This window comes from Necator americanus, chromosome X (genome assembly GCF_031761385.1).
Source record: "Necator americanus strain Aroian chromosome X, whole genome shotgun sequence".
NCBI classification, from domain to species: domain Eukaryota; kingdom Metazoa; phylum Nematoda; class Chromadorea; order Rhabditida; family Ancylostomatidae; genus Necator; species Necator americanus.
The window spans coordinates 17,424,864-17,445,677 of record NC_087376.1 but is presented as its reverse complement, the minus strand read 5'-3'; the positions used below and the strand labels follow the sequence as shown (position 1 = coordinate 17,445,677).

General features: G+C 44.1%; 4 protein-coding genes across 5 annotated transcripts; 3 read left to right on the top strand and 1 right to left on the bottom strand.

The window, feature by feature from the left end:
* Positions 1-1,564: 1,564 nt before the first annotated feature.
* On the bottom strand, positions 1,565-15,608 carry RB195_023787 (uncharacterized protein; the record flags this gene model as incomplete). Its single annotated transcript, XM_064211333.1, has 6 exons — positions 1,565-1,669; positions 3,533-3,676; positions 9,438-9,592; positions 9,654-9,768; positions 15,250-15,430; positions 15,520-15,608. 6 exons carry the CDS (start codon positions 15,606-15,608, stop codon positions 1,565-1,567), a joined length of 789 nt encoding a protein of 262 aa, XP_064067214.1.
* Positions 15,609-16,746: 1,138 nt separating this feature from the next.
* RB195_023786 (uncharacterized protein) lies at positions 16,747-18,612 on the top strand (the record flags this gene model as incomplete). The annotated part of the gene is made up of 2 exons (XM_064211332.1): positions 16,747-16,926; positions 18,277-18,612. 2 exons carry the CDS (start codon positions 16,747-16,749, stop codon positions 18,610-18,612), a joined length of 516 nt encoding a protein of 171 aa, XP_064067213.1.
* A 300-nt stretch (positions 18,613-18,912) lies between these two features.
* Positions 18,913-19,296, top strand: RB195_023785 (uncharacterized protein; the record flags this gene model as incomplete). The annotated part of the gene is made up of 1 exon (XM_064211331.1): positions 18,913-19,296. The coding sequence occupies one exon, from the start codon at positions 18,913-18,915 to the stop codon at positions 19,294-19,296; it is 384 nt and encodes a 127-aa protein (XP_064067212.1).
* Positions 19,297-20,246: 950 nt separating this feature from the next.
* RB195_023784 (uncharacterized protein) lies at positions 20,247-20,555 on the top strand (the record flags this gene model as incomplete). Of its 2 annotated transcripts, none has more annotated exons than XM_064211329.1 (1): positions 20,247-20,555. In XM_064211329.1, the coding sequence occupies one exon, from the start codon at positions 20,247-20,249 to the stop codon at positions 20,553-20,555; it is 309 nt and encodes a 102-aa protein (XP_064067210.1). The 2 variants fall into 2 exon arrangements, with proteins under 2 accessions (XP_064067210.1, XP_064067211.1); XM_064211330.1 differs by having other exon boundaries at positions 20,280-20,555.
* Positions 20,556-20,814: the final 259 nt, after the last annotated feature.

Here is a 20,814-nt window from a genome sequence, read left to right as displayed (position 1 = left end):
TACTTCAAAACACGCGAAAGTCCTGGTACGGCACCAGATCGTGAGTGCTATATTGAAATGTATGTCGTCAATAAAATGTCTGCGATGAGCACCTAAGGCGGTCGATGGCTTTGATTTTAGGAGCCCCTCTAAGTGCTCATTGACCCGAGTGCATAGTGTTCTTCCTGTTTTGCCAATGTACGCAGTCCAACATAATTGACCGGTGAAGAGATAAATAACCTCTGATCTTTACTCTTGACACAAATAACTGATTGAAAGCGCACAGTTTTGAAATGAAACTGCCAAGATATTCTTCAAGTTATGCTTTTCTTCGCCCCGACTGACTGGATCTACTTTAGGGACATTCATTCTATAATTCTTGCGGGTGATCAGTCTAGATGGCCCTGTTCGACGTTCATTCGTAGAGGCTATTGTACGTTTTCGCCGTGTTACTTGCATACTACGCATCGGACGCTAACTAACCCTAGAAAGAATCTGACGTCGAAATTGCTCGAACGCTGTGCAGTTGACTGCTCGAAGGCGATAGCAGCTTGAATCGAGATGGGACCATCGCGACCTGCAGCAATGAACGGCGGTAGCAGGGGTCCTCACTAGATTATAACCGCTACGTTCCAGCTCACCTCTTCGAGTGCAACCGCTTACGCAAATGCACCGTCCTTCAAGTCGTTTTGACTCTACTATACACATACATGCAAAACAGGAAATTGTGCAAAAACAAAAACGACATTCAGAAAATGTCAAATCCTTTCTTTACTTTTACATATTTTGCAGATCGCAGCTATTGACAGTAAGGCAGCTTTCGAAAAGAAAAATTGAGAAGAACGTCGACTTTGAAGAAGAATGAATTTCTGTAGCACAATGTTATCTACTATACTATGCAAAGCCAAACTCTACGTTCTCGTCCAACTATATAAAAGGAAGTAAAGTGTTTGTGTTAACATTGAAAACCAATATCAATCTAAGGATATAATCCTTTAATCGTGGGAAAGAATCTCATAAGACTGTACTGTAACAACGTAGTGTTCCAGCAGGATATGACCGTTCTCAACATGGCGTGCATTTTAGGGACAACCCGTTATTTACGATAATCTTCTCCTACGCGGAAGCGGCGTACGTTAGACCGTTCCCACATCGTCCACTAACTGTACAAGACCCACTGATGATGCTAGAAAATCCAATCTCAGAACATTCCAAAACAAGGTTTTCTATCCTGGACTTCACATTTAGTTTTTCCTTCGGACATAAATTCACGAAGACTGGAATAATTTTGAGAATCAGAAAATGTCTCTGAGAAGCAGCTGGAATTCGAATTTATGGTATTACAGAACGATTTTTAAGTCATTAGGAAAAATATGTTAAAAATTAAGCGGACTGAAAAATAAGTTCATAACAATAATGAGAAGAAACACTTTCTTTTGTGCTAGGAGTGAGTCCATGAAATATGTTCCAAAAAACAGCGACTTAAAATGAGAGAGTGTGATGCATCGTGCAAACAAATACAAACGAAACGAATTGAATAGAATGTGAATAATTGCAAACATCATGGTGCTCGAACATTTTGAATCTATAACTTGCTGGCGGCATCTTTATCCAAAAAGTACCGCAGCTTCTTACTGAATGGCCGCACGAAAGACGCAGGAACATGTTGTACATCGGAGTCAAGCACAGTCTGAAAGAAATTTCGCTGTAACGAGATAGATGTACCAGGCAAGCTTAAAGTCTAACAAATTTGTTATTGCCAAAAGGTGAATACATTTTCGTTGGTGTCTCATGAATGAGGAACTATGTTGACTTTACTGTTCTATATTTGTAGGTTTCCAAATGATGGTTCCATTGACTGCGGAGGCTTGATCACCGTTCCATACCGTTTCATCGTGCAAGAGTGACTGCGCTCTTTAGTGCAATGAACGCCCATGAATGTGTAGAGTTCATCTTACCTCGACACGACGAATTAATACGGAACAAAGAACCAACGAAAATCAGTTAAATCTCAGACCGTTAGAAACTGTAAAGTGATAAAAGTCTGTTGGAGTATCTTCATAGGCGTCGGTATCTATCTCTGCTAGGAACAAGTAACTGTACCAAAGCTGGAGACAGAGAAGAAAAGAAAAGAGAGAAGGAAAGAAATAAAAAAGAAGGAAAGGAAGAAAGAGAGGGGAGCGAGAAACGCATAAAAGCTTCTGCACTCCATTTAATGCACTCCACACCTGCTACGTTTAATAATAAAGCTTGCACCTAAACGTAAGAAAAAAAAAGAAAAACAACACAGAAACAGAAAACCTAAACATTTACATTCTGATTAACTCTTCGTTCCGTTTCTACCAACTTGACAGCAATACTATACTGTGTAGACCAGAAAGGCAGAATAACCAGAACAAAACCATTACTCAAGACAGTTTTTTTCGACACGCGTTTCTCAGATTGATAGATTGACATCAAAAGTAAAAATGCACGGCGTTAATCGGTCTCAATGGGGATGTGCCTACACGTTCAACATTGAACCAGAACTGTTTGAGGTTTACGAACGCGCGTAAAATTTTTCAATTATCTGCGGGGGCTAGATGATGTGTTAAGTCGGTGTTTTCTAATGCTCTCAAACAGGTCTGGTATCAATTTATCAACCACAGAAGCATGAAGGGCATGGGTAGCACTAGGACAGTTTCGAACCACTGATCGATCGCTCAGTCAAAGCGGGACCTTTTACCGACTGCACTACACTCATCCCTGATAGAATGATATTCGGCATCGCGCCTCTACCAGTTCGGAAGCAGGCACTACCACTCAGCACCCTCAAAACAGACATCTTAGACCTCGTAACGAGGTAGCAGAACAAAAATATTCGTATAACATCACCAAATTTTTCCATGATGTGCGAACCCCAACCGAAATGACGGGATTTAGACGAAACGACGAAACCTCTGCAAAACGGTTCCGAGCACCTTTCCACATTTCTCACCAGCCTCTCCTCCGAACCCAATCCTTTATGGGCTTATTTTTTGCTCACGCACATACAAGCACATCTTCAACAAATCTTTTAAAACAGTTCTTTAGGGCTTCCAACCAACAGGTGTGTGTGTGTGTGTGTGTGTGTGTGTGTGTGTGTGTGTGTGTGTGTGTGTGTGTGTGTGTGTGTGTGTGTGTGTGTGTGTGTGTGTGTGTGTGTGTGTGTGTGTGTGTGTGTGTGTGTGTGTGTGTGTGTGTGTGTGTGTGTGTGTGTGTGTGTGTGTGTGTGTGTGTGTGTGTGTGTGTGTGTGTGTGTGTGTGTGTGTGTGTGTGTGTGTGTGTGTGTGTGTGTGTGTGTGTGTGTGTGTGTGTGTGTGTGTGTGTGTGTGTGTGTGTGTGTGTGTGTGTGTGTGTGTGTGTGTGTGTGTGTGTGTGTGTGTGTGTGTGTGTGTGTGTGTGTGTGTGTGTGTGTGTGTGTGTGTGTGTGTGTGTGTGTGTGTGTGTGTGTGTGTGTGTGTGTGTGTGTGTGTGTGTGTGTGTGTGTGTGTGTGTGTGTGTGTGTTGAGAGATAAAACTGTTATAATCATACCTTAACTATAGCCGCTTTTTCCTCACCAGTGACAATAAAAGCTACATTTTTTGCAGCATTAAGCACTGGCAATGTGAGCGAAATTCGTTGTGATGGCGGCTTTGGAGAATCGGTGACTGCTACGACCCATGTTAGTAAGTCGTTCTGCAAAAATAAGATTTTGGTGAACAATTCCAGGAAAAACAAGGAGCTATTCTCCAAACTTGTTCCCCTTATTTTCAACTGAACCCACAAATATTCATTCAAAATTCGTATCTACGAACGCAGGGTGCCGAGAAATAATTAGTTCCTCTTGCTGACAGGCACATTTGCACTGTTTATAAGCGCAGAACGGTTTACCACCACCAATGGCATGGAGGTGACTCTGGGGGTCGAACTACGATGCACAGCGGTTCGTCCTCCGGCAGGATCTCGCAAACCGAGGAGTTCGACACATCCTGTATTGCGACTTCTCGGAATCAGAAGCCTAGCTAAGAGTAAGCCACTGCTAAGATTCACCACAGTCTTGGCAAAATGTCGCAAGATGGCTCCGTAATTCATATAGGTTGGGCGATGACTTGTGTGGAAAGCTAAGCTCGCCATGGCACGGCTGCTTAATTTGGGGAAAAGTCTTCTTGCCACCCCAGCATATTCACTGCCTCAGTACCCTGCACACTGGGCCGTGCTCAGACATCGAACGGTATGACGACCGGTGAGAGGTGATAAAATTTCAGGTTGCTCAGCAAGTCTTTGATTCTGGAGCAAGGCGACACACGCACGACTCGCCGAGGAGACTCTCTCAGACTGTGTACTTACAACGCGAGAACAGTGTCCACAGACGCTGTCTTGCACGCCTTTCTCAGAGCTGCAGAGCATATCAAATTTTTCGTGACTGCTTTGCAGGTGACCAAGTGCAGAACTAGCGACGTACACTCGTCATTCGCGGAGAGAAAGTCGTGAAAAGTAGGAGGTACTGGTTTTGTTGTGCATCCAGCTGTCGTCCATCTTATTGATTCGCATGAGATCCTAACACCTCGCTTGGCCATTCTCCGCCTCCGCCCTCTGCGCCAAAAATCCATCAGTATCAACAACTGCTACTCACCATCATCAGCAGCTGATGAATCCGAGTTCGCCGCGTTTTATGAGGAGCTGGATAAAGTGATCCTCGCCAACAACGAAAACGAAACCCTACAAATTCGTTGTCCGGAACTTCAACGCAAAACTAGGAAAAGCTACAAAAGAGGAATAAAGGATCGGAAGATTCGGACTAGGGGACCGGAATGAAAATGGCAATCGTCTCGCCGGACTGTTCCCCTCTTTCATGGAAATTCTCTTTTCATGAAGTCATTGTCGGTGGACATGGGAATCACCTAATGACTAAATCGACCATATACTCACCAACCGGAGGTGGTATCTACTTAACGTCTCAGTAGTACCATCTTTTTGTAGTGGTTCTGATCACCGTCTCCTTCGTGCGAAAATACGACTTAGCCGTACGATGGAAAAGAACATTTACTGTCGGTAACGAAGAAGGAAAGAAGTATAAGACGATCGCATACTCGAGGACTCCTTGTCCCAAGGTGACTGGCACATCGAGGAGGATCCAAACGTGGACTACGAGATGCTGCTCAGAGGATTATGAGCCTGTGCTGAGCGTGCCCCAAAGCTGCGCACGAAAAACTTGGATCGAATTTCGAAGACCACCAAGGAATTGTTGGAAAGAAGGGCTTTGAGGCTTGATCCGAATGCATCGTATACTGAGCGATTAGTAGTAAACACTAGATGCAGAAAAGCATTGCAGGATCTTTCGAAATACAACATAACAAGATTCTGGAAGCAACACAAAGAAGTACGAGTCTTAAGAAATGCTGCAGTGTCTCCGCAAATATTATATTCCACTAACAGCCTTGGTAACGAAGGCAGAATCTGCACCTCTTCTAGTCGTGGAAATCATTACAGAGAGGTTCTACTCGAACCTCTTCCGTTCGTCAACTCCTGTGCCAACCCTGGTCATTTCCACTGGTAAAATTGCACCAGAGATTCGCGAACCGTTCTTATGCATGAGTAAGGTGACCAAGACGACCTCCAAAACTACCGTCCGATATGCTTGCTGAGCGTGTTATGCAAAGTATTCACCAAGATCACCCTCACAGGCATATTGGGACCCTGAATGAAGTAAAATCTCAAGAAAAAGGAGTATTGTTTTAGGGATTTAACTGCATGGAGCACATCCAGACCGTGTCGAGGGGTCGCACTGCTCTGCAGGAATACCGCCTGCCCCTTGTTCTAACCTTCATCAACTATAAGAAAGCCTCCGACAGCGTAGAAACGAATCCAATGCTGTTAGCGCTGGTCGGTCAAGATGTGGACGCGTCGTTTGTGACATTAGCCAATTGCTACGATCGCTGCATAGGATTCAGCTTTTCCACCGCCCCCTTCACCATGCCCATTGGAAAGGGGGTATAACAAGGCGATGCTGTATCGCCAAAGCTGTTTGCGGCTGCATTATAATGGATAAAAAAATAACTTGCTTGGGAAGAAAGGGGTGTGGATGTTGATTGAAGGTTTCTCTCAAACTTCCGTTTCGCGGTTTCGGTTCTCTTTTCCAGAAATACCGATGAAGCAGAGACGATGCTCGAGGAATTGAACGAAGCAAGGAAGAGAACAAACAGAAAGAAGACACTGTTCATGAAGAACGCCTATTGCGAGAGCGGAAAAGTACAGCTTGACAGCTACCAGATTGTAGAAACTTCGTCATACGCCTACCTGGACGTTCTATGAATATGGAAAACTACTTGAAGGAAGAAGTAAATAGAATGATGAGAGCAGCGTAGGCAGCATTCGCACCCATCAGGTAAGCGAACTGACGGACCAAGATCTCCGCGCCCATCTGTTTGACTCGACAGTTCTTCTTGCGCTCTGTTACGCAGCGGAGACATGGGCAGACACCGCATCCACTTCTAAGAAACTAATCACTACCCACAGATCCCTTGAGAGATGTCTTCTGTGGTTTAACCGGCGCACACAACATCTAGCCGGCCTTCGCAGCTCGCAATTAAGAGCAATGTCCCGTCTTCGCGACCCAGCGGAATATATATCAAAAGCAAAGGATAGGATATAGGATATATAGGATATATATGAGTCGGTCACATTATGGGTAGAATCGACGATAGATGAACTAAAAGAACGCTAAAGAGTATCCTAAGAGATGCTAAATGCCCTCGAGGAAGATCACCAACGAGATGTGGTGATGTGTTCGCTAAACGGATGGACCAGCTGAGAGCTCAGCCGAATACTGCTCAAGGACCGTCAACGTCACTCACGAGACCTGAGAATATCTTGAACGACAATGACGAGGGAATGAAACGTGTGGAAGAGATGGTGGGGCCCGCACGTCCAGTGAAGACGGGTCATCTAAGTATCTAAGTATAAGCGTAGAACACCCAGCGAGAGGAGAGACAATCTACAGCAATAGAGACGGGTTCACAACAAGTACTCAGGGACTTCGGAATTTTCTCCTTTTGCTAATTTGAAGGAAGGTTTCCAATAAAGGACACTATGAACATGCAAATGGAAGTATTGGAATAGAGTCACCATCACTACTCACTCAAACTTCGCACCGGAGCAAGTTGTAAAGCAATTGTACAATTAGTACAAGTACAAGATTAACTTTTTTTCCCACATAAGCCGACCCACCCGCTTGCGATGTTTTTCAAGCGTCCAAAGGGTTGACCTTTGATGCATAAGTTGATGGCGTCGATTATTCCTCTTCAACGTGGAAGCGATGATGAGACCTGTCTGTTCACGTAATTCAACCCGACGGTTACCGCTACCCGACGTGCGCTCCGCTCGATAGTACCATTTCCGTGGCACATCGGATTGTTATTCAGCACCTATAGTCGCATTCGCGTCAATGCCGACAATAAACACCTGTTGAATGGGTATTTTAGACACCAAACTTCATCATAAAAGGGGTCCATACTGTTGTCTTCAGCGGTTTCCGTAGGTGTATGGGCACTTACGATCCAGAGTTTACGTCCTCTGCGATCCCGCAGTCGAACAACGACGTACCTAGACGACGTTGCGCCAAACTCCTCTACCATGTTATTGTAGTCGTTCCTCACAGCTATCGCGCAGTCTCCTATCTCTTTTTCATTTGTATCGCCGCAGCAGATAGTGTCTCCAATACTGATGATATGTCGATCTCTGATATGAGTTTCCTGTAGCGCAGCAAGTGGCACACAGAAATATCGTAGACAGGACGGAAACTTGCGCCATTTGATTATGCAAGTTGGACACTTTGTACGTTCCCAAAGCGTATACTCGAATACCTGATTGCGTTTAGTGAAAGCATACCTATCACATGCAGGTAACAATCAGAATTGTATTCGCGGCCTCCTTAATCTATCCTAACTAATCTATCTTCAAAGGGTTGGGTTGTCCGAGTTTACTCGACAGTGTTCGGCAGTTCAACGTGACAAAGCGAGTCGTTGTTGCCAAAGAATAAATGCTCTCGTGAGGAAGTTTAACTTTCAGGCTAAGGAGTTTGGCGATGAGCTGAACGACACCACGTTTTTGGAGTGTGTGTGAGTCTTGCATCAAATAACTGTGCAGTTTATATGTTGTAAAATGCGTACACTCGAATGCTTGATTGCATTCAGTGAAAGCTAGGTCACCACGAGCATTTAGCAATCAAATTTGTGTAGGCAACCTCGCAAACGGTATCCTTATATAATTAGAGCGGAGCGAGTGTGCAGTCGTAATATTGCCAAAACTTTCCCAAGTCACCAACTTAAGACCTTCTATTTTCTATTTCATTCAAATATAGATAAAATTTGTCTGCATAATTCTGCAAAACTGCACGGAATTTACTAAGAACATCGTTATTCACTAACTCGTGTGGCAAACTATGCACAAATTCTACTCTTGCCTCCGGGTGTAGATGTCTTTTGCTCGTCGTAATATCGCCGAAATCCCTTGATAGTCATAATATGAAAAGTTATCATTGTTCGACAATAACTATCAACTATTCTCAATTAACTCTTTACGCTGACCGCAAAATCTATCTTCAGAGAGAGACTGTCCCTTGGAGACCAGTAACCCCTTTCACATCACATCAGCTCCAATACCTTCACTAATTGATGGAGGCGTGTTAGTATTTCTCTGCAACCAAGTTTCTACTTGTGTTCTTACAATTCTTCTCAAAAATGTCGACTATTCGCTGGATCATTCTTAGCGGTCGGCCACTAGAGATGGATCGTGGACGAGCTGAAGCCAGAGCCATATGCTACCACCAGGGACTTCGCAATCACGGTTGGGATCAATTATCTAACTACTGCGCATGACCCAACGAAGATTGTCAGAGTCCACAAACCCCACCAGCTGTCACTGCTCGACGTTGCAAGAAAGAAGAGCACATGACTTTCTTTTCTCTCTTCAAAAGAAACTTAAGAGTTACGACGCCCATCACTGGAGATGAGAAGCGATGTAAGATAACACTGTGTGGAACACACAGTAGGTGGATCGGATGACGAGGTCGACCAGATCCCAGCCTACTTATAGGTCCTTCCAATTACTGCTCTTCAGCCACCCCCAGTGCCTCCTGGATGGAAAGAAGTTTAAGGTCAGGAAGGTACGTGGCGGCTTCTACAAGTCTCAGTCCCAATCCTTACACAAAAATAAAGAATAGATGACTACATGAGCATTATCGTCGAGAGATAAATGGAGATCACAAAATGACAACCCTCGGGCGCATATCTCTGGTGCCTAGGTCTGGTTGTTTTGCAAAAATCTGAAATGGAGTGAAACACTCAAAAAATTATAGAGGATTTGTGCGACAATCCACATAGTCCCTCCTCCCTGCGCCACTGCATTTAGTCCTTCTTACTACACGTGTCAACAATTACTTGCTTATTTATAAACAAACCTTCTGAAGTAGACGATGACCTGGAAATAGACTGCAGGTGTGGCCATCAGTGCCCATGCCCAAGAAAAGAATATCGAATCTGGGAAGACGACCTATTTGTTCGGGGCACAGTGTTGCACGTAGAGTAGTTTCGTATTGCAAAGCAGTCTTTGACGCTGAAATAGTGAAAATGAGGAATCTAAAAGGAATTGTTTGAACACTGTGCGAAAGTCAAACCTGAATCTGCTATTTCCACGGGAACAATGTATTGATGGCATTCTGGTGGAAGATTATTCAGATACTGACCGTAATTGCTTTCTGCATCCGTGATTGGGACAATTCTCTCATCCACCTGATAATTATCTTTATAATACTCCCTGTGGGACCTTTGTGCTCTATATCACGCTATATAATAGCATAACATAGTACTATAGAACCACCGCCATGATCTTGATAGGCGAGCACTTCACCAGCAGACCATTATCTAGAGATAAATGACCATCTATGTTAATCTTGGTAACAATCTTGGTTCTGCTTAAAAAGTAGTACACGATCAAACTCTACGATGCCAAGATTCAAAGAAGGTCGAACATGGAACTCACTCGACCATCTATTTTGTTTATGATAAGATGTACAGTCAAGCTTGAATGTTCTCGAAATGTAGAAGTGACGCGTTTATTAAGAAAACAATGAAAACTTTCATCTTTGAAATCTGCCTTAATTTTTGAGGAAAATTGAAGAAAGCATTGGTAGAAAAAAAACATTTCTAGTTTTACTGAAAATGTCACTACTGTTGATTTTGATTGACTGGTGAAGGCGAGTGAATGGAATACCACAAAAAGTCTGGAGTCCGGCTTTAACCGGACGTTTAGGCTGGTTATAGAATAACACTAAAACGTTCCTCCATGTTTATGAATGCATGCGGCTTATCCAATAACTTGCGACGGTTCTATTCTCACAGACCATTCTAGAACCAATTTATCAGCTCTCTTGAAAAATCTCAATTCTGTCAGGGACTGGTTTCTGACCATTTCAATAGAAACGCCGCTTAACCACATTGTGCCACCCGCCGACAATGTTCGGAGCATCGCTGGGCATCTCATTATGGTACGTTTTAGCTTATAAGCATCTAAATTTCTAAATTTCGCATTTCTGAATATGATCTCCAAGTCCCCTCTTCTCGAAACTCCGGGATTAGGAACTGTATTTATGCTTTCTTGTAACGCCAACGAGGTTTTGGTGAAACTTTATCATTCGTCTGAGGTCTTCGAACAATTTTCAGGCCTTTGACAAAGACGAATTTGTTGCATCCTCAAGCCAAATATAAAGTTTCACCAAAACCTCGTTGACATAACAAGAAATCATAAATAGAGTTCTTTATCATGAATTTATTCAACAGCGACTACCCTCCCCATTCTTCTTTGTCCTCTTTATTTCTGTAATCCTTTCGCCCTTGTGCTTACGAGCCCCCTCTTCTTGCTACATCCCTCCTACGATCTCCTGTTAAGAAAATACAAACACACGCTTGACGTGCTTGTGCTTCTCCTGAGATGCATAATGGTTCACGTGACGCCTCGTACTGGACCAGGATTAATCCTTACTTCCTATGACGGCGCAAATACACTTATACATTTACACGTAATAAATACAAAGTACGATAGACTTTTGAGTATGCATCGCGACCCTGTTTGTGAAATCAATACATCCACAGAACATGGAAACACATTACAATCCACGTCTATAAATAGAAAGTTACTTCCACCTGTCCCGTTGCCTCGTACTTTTTATAAAGAACCTGACACAGTTCCTGAAACCGATGTAAGGTTGAGAATTGTATCAGTGGGAGTGTTAGCTACCATTAACCAACATCGAAGTCAGCGGCACAGAAACTTAACTATCCATCAATGGCAAGGGTTTCGAGAAGCCCGAGAACTAATATCTAATGGGACACTGCGTATCTCGGTGAGCGACAAGGGAGGAGAGTTTGTAGTTATGCCGCAAACACTAGGTCGAGAAATAGCGGAACGGCTATTTATTCATAGTATTTATCGCAGAGTTACAGAAAAAAGATTTTACTGCACTAAATAAACATCTGAACTATGTTTGGATGAGCGTCGGTAAGGGCGCTAAGATTGACGAAAGTGTTCTTAGCAGGTTGAAAATAGAAACACCGAACTGTCTCGTTTTTTATAGCCTGATTAAAACGCAGAAGCTTTCAAGGAACGACTTAAAATCAACGTAAGCGGAGACTTATAAAATAAGGCCAATAATAAGTTGTGTAGGGGGACCAACAGATCGTATCTCCTCGTTTCTAAATAGAATTGTGAGTCAACTACTACCAAAAGTGTCGTCTCACCTATGAAGCAGTTCACAATTCCTTGAAAGTCTTTAAAAAGCCAAATTCGAGCAAAACTGTGTCATGGAGTCATTTGAAGTGACGTCTTCGCACACAAAGGTTCAAAACGAACACGCGTTACAAGCGTTATCTGCAGTGCTATACAGACACGGCCGTATTATAGAAACCTTTGGTCTAAGCAAACAATAAATAACAAACAAATAGTAACAATAATGATCCTGATCAACGAATGCCTTCAGTGCAACATTTTCTAATGGTCAGGAAAATATTACTTTCAAATAAGAGGACCTGCAATGGGCCAAGGGCTTGCTTAAGTTCTTGAAATTTGGTTTATGAGCAAAATAGAACAACCGATAATCGAACGTCTTCCACAAATGTACTGCCGTTATATCGATAATTGCTTCATTGTAACCTATGAAATATATCTATGCAATCCGAAATGGAAGAATGTTTTACAATTTTGGATGAACGATAACAGTACATAAAACTCACTCAACAACAACCAAAAGATGGTTGGCTGCCTCATTTAAATGCTCAAATAGAACTACATAATGGCATTGCAGGTGTAGTATGGTATCGGTATCGCAAGGAAACCTCGAAAAACATACTGATAAACGCAACGTCAGCCCATCCTATTGGCATGAAAAAGGCAATTATCCGAAATACGGTCAAAACAGCAACAATAGTGTGCACAGGGGATAGAGAACGGGAGGAATCACTAAACTAGCCACAAACATAGCTAGTTGAAACGGTTACACGAGATCAAAATCTAAAATCCAATCTCGAACTACAAACAAGACAGTGAGGATCCCACATGAAGGTAGAGTTCCTTTGTGCATCCCCTTAGCCTCTGACTCCTTAACTTCTGCTATACACCGGACTCTTCTGCGGGCACAGTTGCAAGATGATGTTGTGTTGGCGAACATCCCGAACGACAGCATCAAGGGACAGTAAGTTCGCAATTACAATAGGCAATGCATGTCAGAGTGTTGCGCCGCTTGTCTATTTGGTGATACTGGTGACTGCACGAAAATCGGAGTTATTTACCAAATAGAATGCCTAATGTGCAACGCCATTTATATTGGAGAAACTGGAAGGATGCTGAACCTGCATATCAAGGAACATTTGGCTGGTAAAAGGCGCGGAAGTTCGATGATACCGTTGGGGCGCTACAAAAATGATTGCTTTCTTGTAACATCAACGCAATCCGAAATGGACGAATGTTTTAGAATTTTGAATGAACGATCGCAGTACATAAAACTCACCCGAGAACAACTAAAAGATGATCCGCTGGCTTAACTGTTCCCCCAAGTAAAACTGTACAATGACATTCCAAGTGTGAAATGGTATCGCAAGGAAACCTCGAACAACATACTGATGAGCCCAACTTCAGCTCATTCTATTAGCATGAAAAAGGCAATTATCAAGAGACACTGAGGATCCCACGTGAAGGTAGAATTCCTTTGTGCATCCCCTTCGTCTCTGACTCCTTAACTGCCGCTCTGTACGCCAGACTCTTTTGCGAGCACAGTTGCAAGATGATGTCGTATTGGCGAACATCCCGAGGGACAGCATCAAGCGACAGTTAGTTCGCAATAGATTCTATGATAGGCAATGTGTGCCAGAGTGTTGCGCTACTTGTCCATTCGGTAAGACTGGAGATTGCACCAAAATCGAAGTCATCTACCAAATAAAATGTCTAGCGTGCAACGCTATCTATACTGGAAAAATGAAAGGATGCTGAACCTGCGTATCAAAGAAAATTTGGCTGCTAAAAGGCGTGGATGATCGATAACACCATTAGGGCGCCACAAAAATGAGAAGCATGATGGAAATGAGTTTGAAACAAAGTGTATGATATTAGCGCACGAGAAACGAAAAAGAACTATCTGCTAGGAAGGCATCGGAAGCATTCTGGATTTCCGTCAGGAATCCAACCATGAGTAACAAAAATGAGTGTCTATCGATTAAAAATGACTGCATGCCGTTCGTAACACTGTGAGCTATAAGATTGTTCCACATGCAGTTCCTTAACACCAGACATCAGTTCTTAAGGATACTGCACAAAGCATAGATCTCGTTCGCCTTGGTGGCTATCTATAAGAACGCGGTGGTTCACCAGCCTCGACGGTCGTGGGACTGGTCAGCTTGTTTTCTTTTTGGAGGTCTTGCATGAGGTATTAAAAACAATATCGAGGTTTGGCGAGGAGAGAGGAGTTTGATGGGATATTCATGGAATCAAAGACTTCGAACCATTTTCAGGCCTTTGGTAAAGACGATTATATATTTATGTATATATGTATGGTAAGAAAAACCTGCGACTAAGTGACTAGAAGGTGATAGGGAGGTGTTTTGTTCGAATCGCGCAATAAAAAAGTTCCAACTGCTCTGCTGACGCAATGTCCACCACTCACTTGAGGCGAACCACCTGCAGTTTAATCTGTTCTGTATGACATTTGATTTTCACACAACAAGCTGCTCCCGAAAATTACGTTCTCGACATAGAATACACATGACGCGCCGCAACATCCCGGACAAAAAACGTTACATGGAAGAACTTCCTTATTTAACCCAATTCACAAAGGCACTAAAAAATGCTGTTATATGTCATTAAAAGGATCCTTACCAAGAATATTCATTCTCCATAGCCACCCAGTGAGTCAATTACCTGTTCGATCCTAGCCATAAAGCGCGACTACGCTATTCTTAGCTGATCGAGGTTCATGGTCCGTAATTTTATCTTGATAGGATAGCCCTCTGGAAGTTGACGTCACAGTGTGTGTACCTTTTGATTGGCCTCTAGACTGCGTCCCATATGTACTGATTCAGAGGGTTTAGCTTGGGACTGTTAGGAGATCAAAAGTCAAATAGCAGCGGCTAATTTTTAAGGGTTAGACCTCGAAAAGCATTTGGCGGATTTTAAGGACGTAAGAGGTATACCTAAGATCCTCTTGAGCGATCTGACAAACGATCGTTAAGCTCATCTCCAAGATGGAAACCAACTTCCGAAAGTTCCTGACCTTCCAATGCCATGTCGAAAAAGGATGGATCCTTGATGATACACCTGCGCTCAACATAGCGGGAATATTCGGAACGAATATATCCGAATATTTGTATTGATGCGTGTATTTAGACCAGGAAATGAACATGATGACCAGGAAATGAACATGATGAACACGCAGAACTGAACAGGAGGCAACGAGCGGGATGAGGACGGGACATAGTGGAAAAAAACCAAAAGTATCACCTAATGTCATAAGCCTCTTCCACTGTGTTTGACACTTCTTCTGCCGTGCCAACCTAGAACAAATTTACGAAAGTGGCATCGTTTTCGACAGGAAGTGTGCTCTCCGATGCGCTTACTCATGAGATAACTCAGTAATTGTAGAAACCTGATCCTTGCAAAGAAGATGCCATTCTCAAAAATTAAGGTGGAGATTTCCGAAACCTCATTGTTGTTGTTAGGAGAAAGATCACTTGTGCAGCTTGTGCTCCCGTTGTTCTCGATTTGTTCAAGCAGGCAACACTGATATTTCCATTCGACCCAATAGCACCCAAAAGTTGCAAAGTGGCTTCTCGTTTCGCGAGAGACTCGAAGAGCATCAAACTTCTTTCAAGAACTTTGTGAAGGGTTCTCACTATCGGGTTAGCGGTCTTCCTACAAAGCGCAAAGTATCGCGTGGTAACAAGTTGCTCACAGCTCTGGTCGAACGATTGTCGTTCGAACGCATCACGTGTCCGGCTCACCTAATTTTACATTCTTTCGCGTATGCGGAAGAGTCTCTGATTTTCGCTGATTTTCGATTGATGACGTAAAGTTGAACTTCAAACACCATTTTTTACTTGCGTGAAGCCAGACACTGCTAATATCACTCCTTCAACTGGGCGTTCGATGACACGCTGATCGCATTTTCCTCCCGCTTGCGAGACGCCCAGATTTCCTAATCGTAGGTCAAAGTAGGAAGAACTGAGTTCTTGAATAGGTGACCACGGAGCCAGATTTTCTTAGTCCTCCATAACCCACTCTTTTTCTCCTGCTCGGAGGTGAAGTCGTTCATCATATTAATCTCCCGACCTAGATATACACAGCTGAGCATTCGAATAACGAAATATCTTTATGTATGAAGTAGGTTCCCCTTGGTTTTCGACGGCTTTCGTGACTGCTTCCACTGCATCGAAGGCTTTATTCAAGTCGATAAAAATAAGACACAGCGGCGTCTTGTACTTCCGCGATATTTCAAAACTCTGCTCGCTCGCATTGCTGGCCATCATCTAATGTTTCTTTCAATCCTGTTTAGGAGATTCCGCAGAGCGCTCATTTTTGTTCCATAACTGGCGGAGTTCCGACAGGCGTAGCAAATACCCTTGCCTGCATGTGCTGCTTCAGCTAATACTGTTGCTCTTCTCACTTCGAAGTCCTTTTCATCATCTCTCTGATCTGTTCGCAAACTGAGTACGTGGTTGCCTGCTGCTCATGCAGCTCCACGCTGACGTATTAGCTCTAGAGTTTCGGGAACAAGCGTCTCTTGGTGGTTTTAAAACACTTCGCTCACCTCGTACTATGTCTTACGAGCCGATCATATTCGTAGTCAACGTTGTCCATTGTGGCATCTTTCCAAAAGTCGAATAGCGATGTGAAGAGATTCCACACAAAGATGGTTCTGGGAGTCCCCTTAGTGAACTTCGCAGACTTCTCTCTTCCGTTAAGGAAAATCTTCCTAGAAAGAGGTGATGGTCTAATCCTATATAGAGGACTTCTAAGGTTGCCAGTTCCCATGGATGGTCTTAGTTGTCATGATAAACTCGGAAAGCCTCTCCCCTGCTCGTTCCATTGGAGGCCACGAGTCCTAACAGAAAGTTCCTCAGGCGTTCCTCTCGGGCCAATTTTAGTGTTGAAATAAACATAAACAACAATGACCTTGTGGAAGGTAACTAAATCTGTATAAAATGCTTCTATTTTTTTTTTGTTCCTTAATGTTGGAGACGAAGACACTCAAAGTTGGTATTGATCCACGTCTTCTCATTCGTAAACGTCCTATTCATGACGTCAATTTTTCGAAAGAGTACATGTTCATTACCATACTCGTGTTGACGAAGACACCCACTCCACCAACTAATCTACTGTCGCACGTTCCTAAGAACAGTCTTTCTCCGGTGTCATGGCGCCCTCTCCCCTCGATTAGTGCAACGACGTCGATTTAAATCTTCAAAGATTCCATAATCAAATCTTCAATGCCCGCTTCCGATGCAATCGTATGTGCGTTATAAGCACAGATCGTCACCCTAGTCACTTTCCGTTTCGGCAGTCTCGATGACTTTCCTGACGCTACCGTACCGTACCAGGCTTTCTTCGGAATTGGGGGACTTTTTTCTATTACTGTGTCGCGCATATATGTTTAAAACCCATAGGCAAATTTCAGGAATTTCAGGCCTCAAGTCCCATGAGCTCAGGGAGAACGTTGTGTTCTCCCGCAAAGGACAAGTGGGGCTTTTTTGTTGGAGGCGACTTCAAACCACCTCCCTTGCTCCTTCCGGTTACGTGATTGCAGGCTATTTGCGGAATCGCCATGCAGGAAACAAGGGCATTATGAGTCAATCCTGGCACAGTAGGTCCGTCCCTTGAATCCACCTGCACAGGAGCGCTTTTGTTCTGCAATTAGCCCTTTATACGCCACCTGGAAACGCGCTAAGTAGCTTCGCGGCTAAGTTGCTGCGTGGGGGAGATCTATGTTGGAGGAGGATGCTTAATCCAAAAATTCCAAAATTGAGAAGGATAAAGGATAAAGTTTCTGGCGTTAATCAATCCGGTTGGGATGCTCCCCCACTTCAATGCATAATCGTTTGAGGTTTACGAACGTAACTGGCTTATGCAATGACTTGCGGTGACTACCCAATGTATCAAGTGTTTTTTATCCTCCCGGACAAGTCTGCTACCAATTTATCGACCCCGGAGGGAAGAAAGGCTTGGATAGCACTATTCGAAGCTCCGATCGATCGTGCAGGAAGCGGAACCTCTGCACCGCACTATGCCAGAGCCCATACCCTGAAAGGTCGAAACCCAGAGGGAAACATGGAATCTTTGGCAACAAACATCCGTCTCGTTACGTTGAACTGTCTGCCGCTGTCAAGCGAACTCCAGCAAGCCGCTCTATCCAGACTTCTGCGATATCTGCAAGCATCCGTTTGCTGCATTGCAGGAAACAGGCATTAGGGATTGCCCTCGCATCAATATCGACAAGTACACCACAATCTACTGAGCGATGCTGATGAAAGGAAACTAGGAGACTGCGCAATAGCTGTTAATAATGATTATCACAATCAGGTGGAGAAATATGGTTCAACGTCGTCAAGATGCGCCTCTGTACGATTCCGGGATCGCAGAGAACTCAAACTCTGCATCGTAATTGCTCACGCACCTACGAAAACCACAGAAGACCACAACAAGGATGCGTTTTATGATGAACGCGTTGATATCCAAGGTACCAAGTTGCAATGATATCCTAGCTACAAAGCCAGCAGGCGGTAATTGTCGGAATTGATGCGAATGCAAAGATAGGACCTGAACAACAATCCGATGTCCTTGGAAAATGGTTCTATCCCATGGAGCAGACATCGGACAACGGAAATCGTTTGATACACCTTTGCGAGCAGACGAATCTCATCATTGCATCCACGTTTAAAGGGAATCATCGACGCCATCAGCTTACGTTGCAAGAGACAACCATATTAACGCCAGAAGAACAGCGAAAGCGGAAGATGCCGACTCTTAAGCTTCAGCTCGATTACGATCTGACGAAGAACATACCGTTGTCAAATATCCGAAAATCTAGAGTCGTCTGAGACGTCGCATTCGATTCCCACCACCGGCCAGTTTTTCTCAGCTTTTTGGTACGGTTCTAGAAAAGGTATCGGGGAGCTCAACATCAGCTGAAGCTCGACTTGCGGGTCTGAAAAACGAGGGACGCAGAAAGAAATTCCGCTAACGAGTGTCGATCAATATTGGATTATGGACCAGGAAGAGAGTGGACGACACTGAGTCTTTCAGTAAATGCATCCAGCACGGTGCAAAGAAAACGCTCCCGGTTTTACCATCGATGAAGAAGTTCGCCTTTGCATCTGCGGAGACAGTATCCACGTACAATGTGTTCTGTATGTGTTGCCTGCACTACTGGTGACTTTAGCCAGAAGAGGAGTCTGAAAAGAAGGTTGCGTCGTCAGCTGAAACGGGATCCTGCGAACGAATGGACATCAAGAACGAAGGAGTTTGAGAAGGCGTGGGAGGATAAGAACCCGAGAAAAACCTGCACTCTGCTAAGGCAGTATAGCACCAAGATGAAGAAGTGTTCGCCTGTCCTGAACACCGCCAACGGAGTTGCTGTCGGGGAAACAACCTTGCCCTTCTGCAGGGAGCATTTTAACACTTTGCTGAACCGACAAGCGCCGTCTGTCCCTGAACTTGCATGCCCAAAGAACAGATATACACCACGGCCAGCGAAGAGCCACCGACGGAGTCGGAGGTTCTAGTTTCTAGAAATGCTGAAATCTCTTCCTCTCTGGGATTTGATTTGACGACGATCATCCGTCCAATATGGATAGACGAAAGGAAGCCTGACTCGTGGATACACGCTATTATAATTCCTCTCCACAAGAAGCTATCCGTTACGGAACCCAATAATTACCGAGGGATATCATTGCTACGTGTTACAAGGTTTTGGAGCGGATCATCCTGGATCGGCTAATCCGACATCGCGAAGAAACCACCCGTGACGAGAAAGCCGGCTTTCGCCCTGGTCGATCGGCGATTGATTAGGAGTTTATTGTGAGAAGAGTGTTTGAAGTGTGGCAACGGTATTCGAAGCCTCTACAGTTAGCATTTTTGAACTTCGAAGACGCTTTCGACTCTCCTCACCAAGGCCGTTTTCTCAATTCTCTCTCGCTTCGTGCCGATGTTCCAGAAAAATTCGCACGCCTAATAAACGACCTGAATAAAAAAACAACTGCTGCGGTCCGAACACCAGCTGGATGTACTACACCGTTCGACGTGGAAACTGGAGTGAGACAAGGGGCCGCGGCAAGACCCTTTCTGTTTAACTTTGTCGTAGATGACATAATGCGAAGAACACTTGAGCAGTGTCCCGTCGGTATCATTTTAGCACGTTCTACACGTGCCTTGGTGGATTTCGAATACGCCGACAATGTAGTAATATTCGTTTCTAGCAGTGCGAAGTTACATGTTGTTGACCTTGTATGGAAATTAGCTGCAGCCTACGGACTGCGACTCCACCCTGATAAATGCAAGCAGATGTGAGCCTCCTCGAGACCCTCAACAAGAATCAAGGTAGATGGACAACCAATGGAACTCTTGGATGAGTTCTGTTATTTGGGCTGTATGCTGAAAAAGGATTGAAGAAACGACACCAGACTCGTGGAGACACGCTACTATAATTCGTCTCAAGGCACCCGTCACGGAACCCATGAATTACCGAGGAATATCATTGTTGCGTGTAATGTACAAAGTTTTGGAGCGCAGCATCTTGGGTCGACTAAACTTACATCGCGAAGAAACCACTCGCGACAAGCAAGTCGGGTTTCGCGCTGATCGACCGACGATTGATCAGGTGTTTGATGTTAAGAGAGTGGTTGAAGTGTGGCAGCGGTATTCGAAGCCTCTACAATGGGCTTTTTTGGACTTCAAAGCCACTTTCAACTCTCCTCACCGAGTCCGTCTTCTCAATTCGCTTCGCTCTGGTGGAGTTCAACATCTTGCCCGGCCTTTGAAGTAGTCACTGAAAGCCGTCTTCGTTCCCTTGGTCAAGAAAAACCAAGTTTTGCCGCTGGAGAACAACGGCAGCTACGAGAAAGATATTCAGCAAAGATGCGCTAAAGCTAACTTGACATTCAACTCATTGAGCAAATGCCTGCGGTCGATCGCCAACGAAGTCAAGCTGCGAATCTTAGATACTTACTTAGATATTTAGATGGCCCGTCTTCACTGGACGTGCGAGCCCCAGCATCTCTTCCACTCGTTTCGTTCAATCGCCA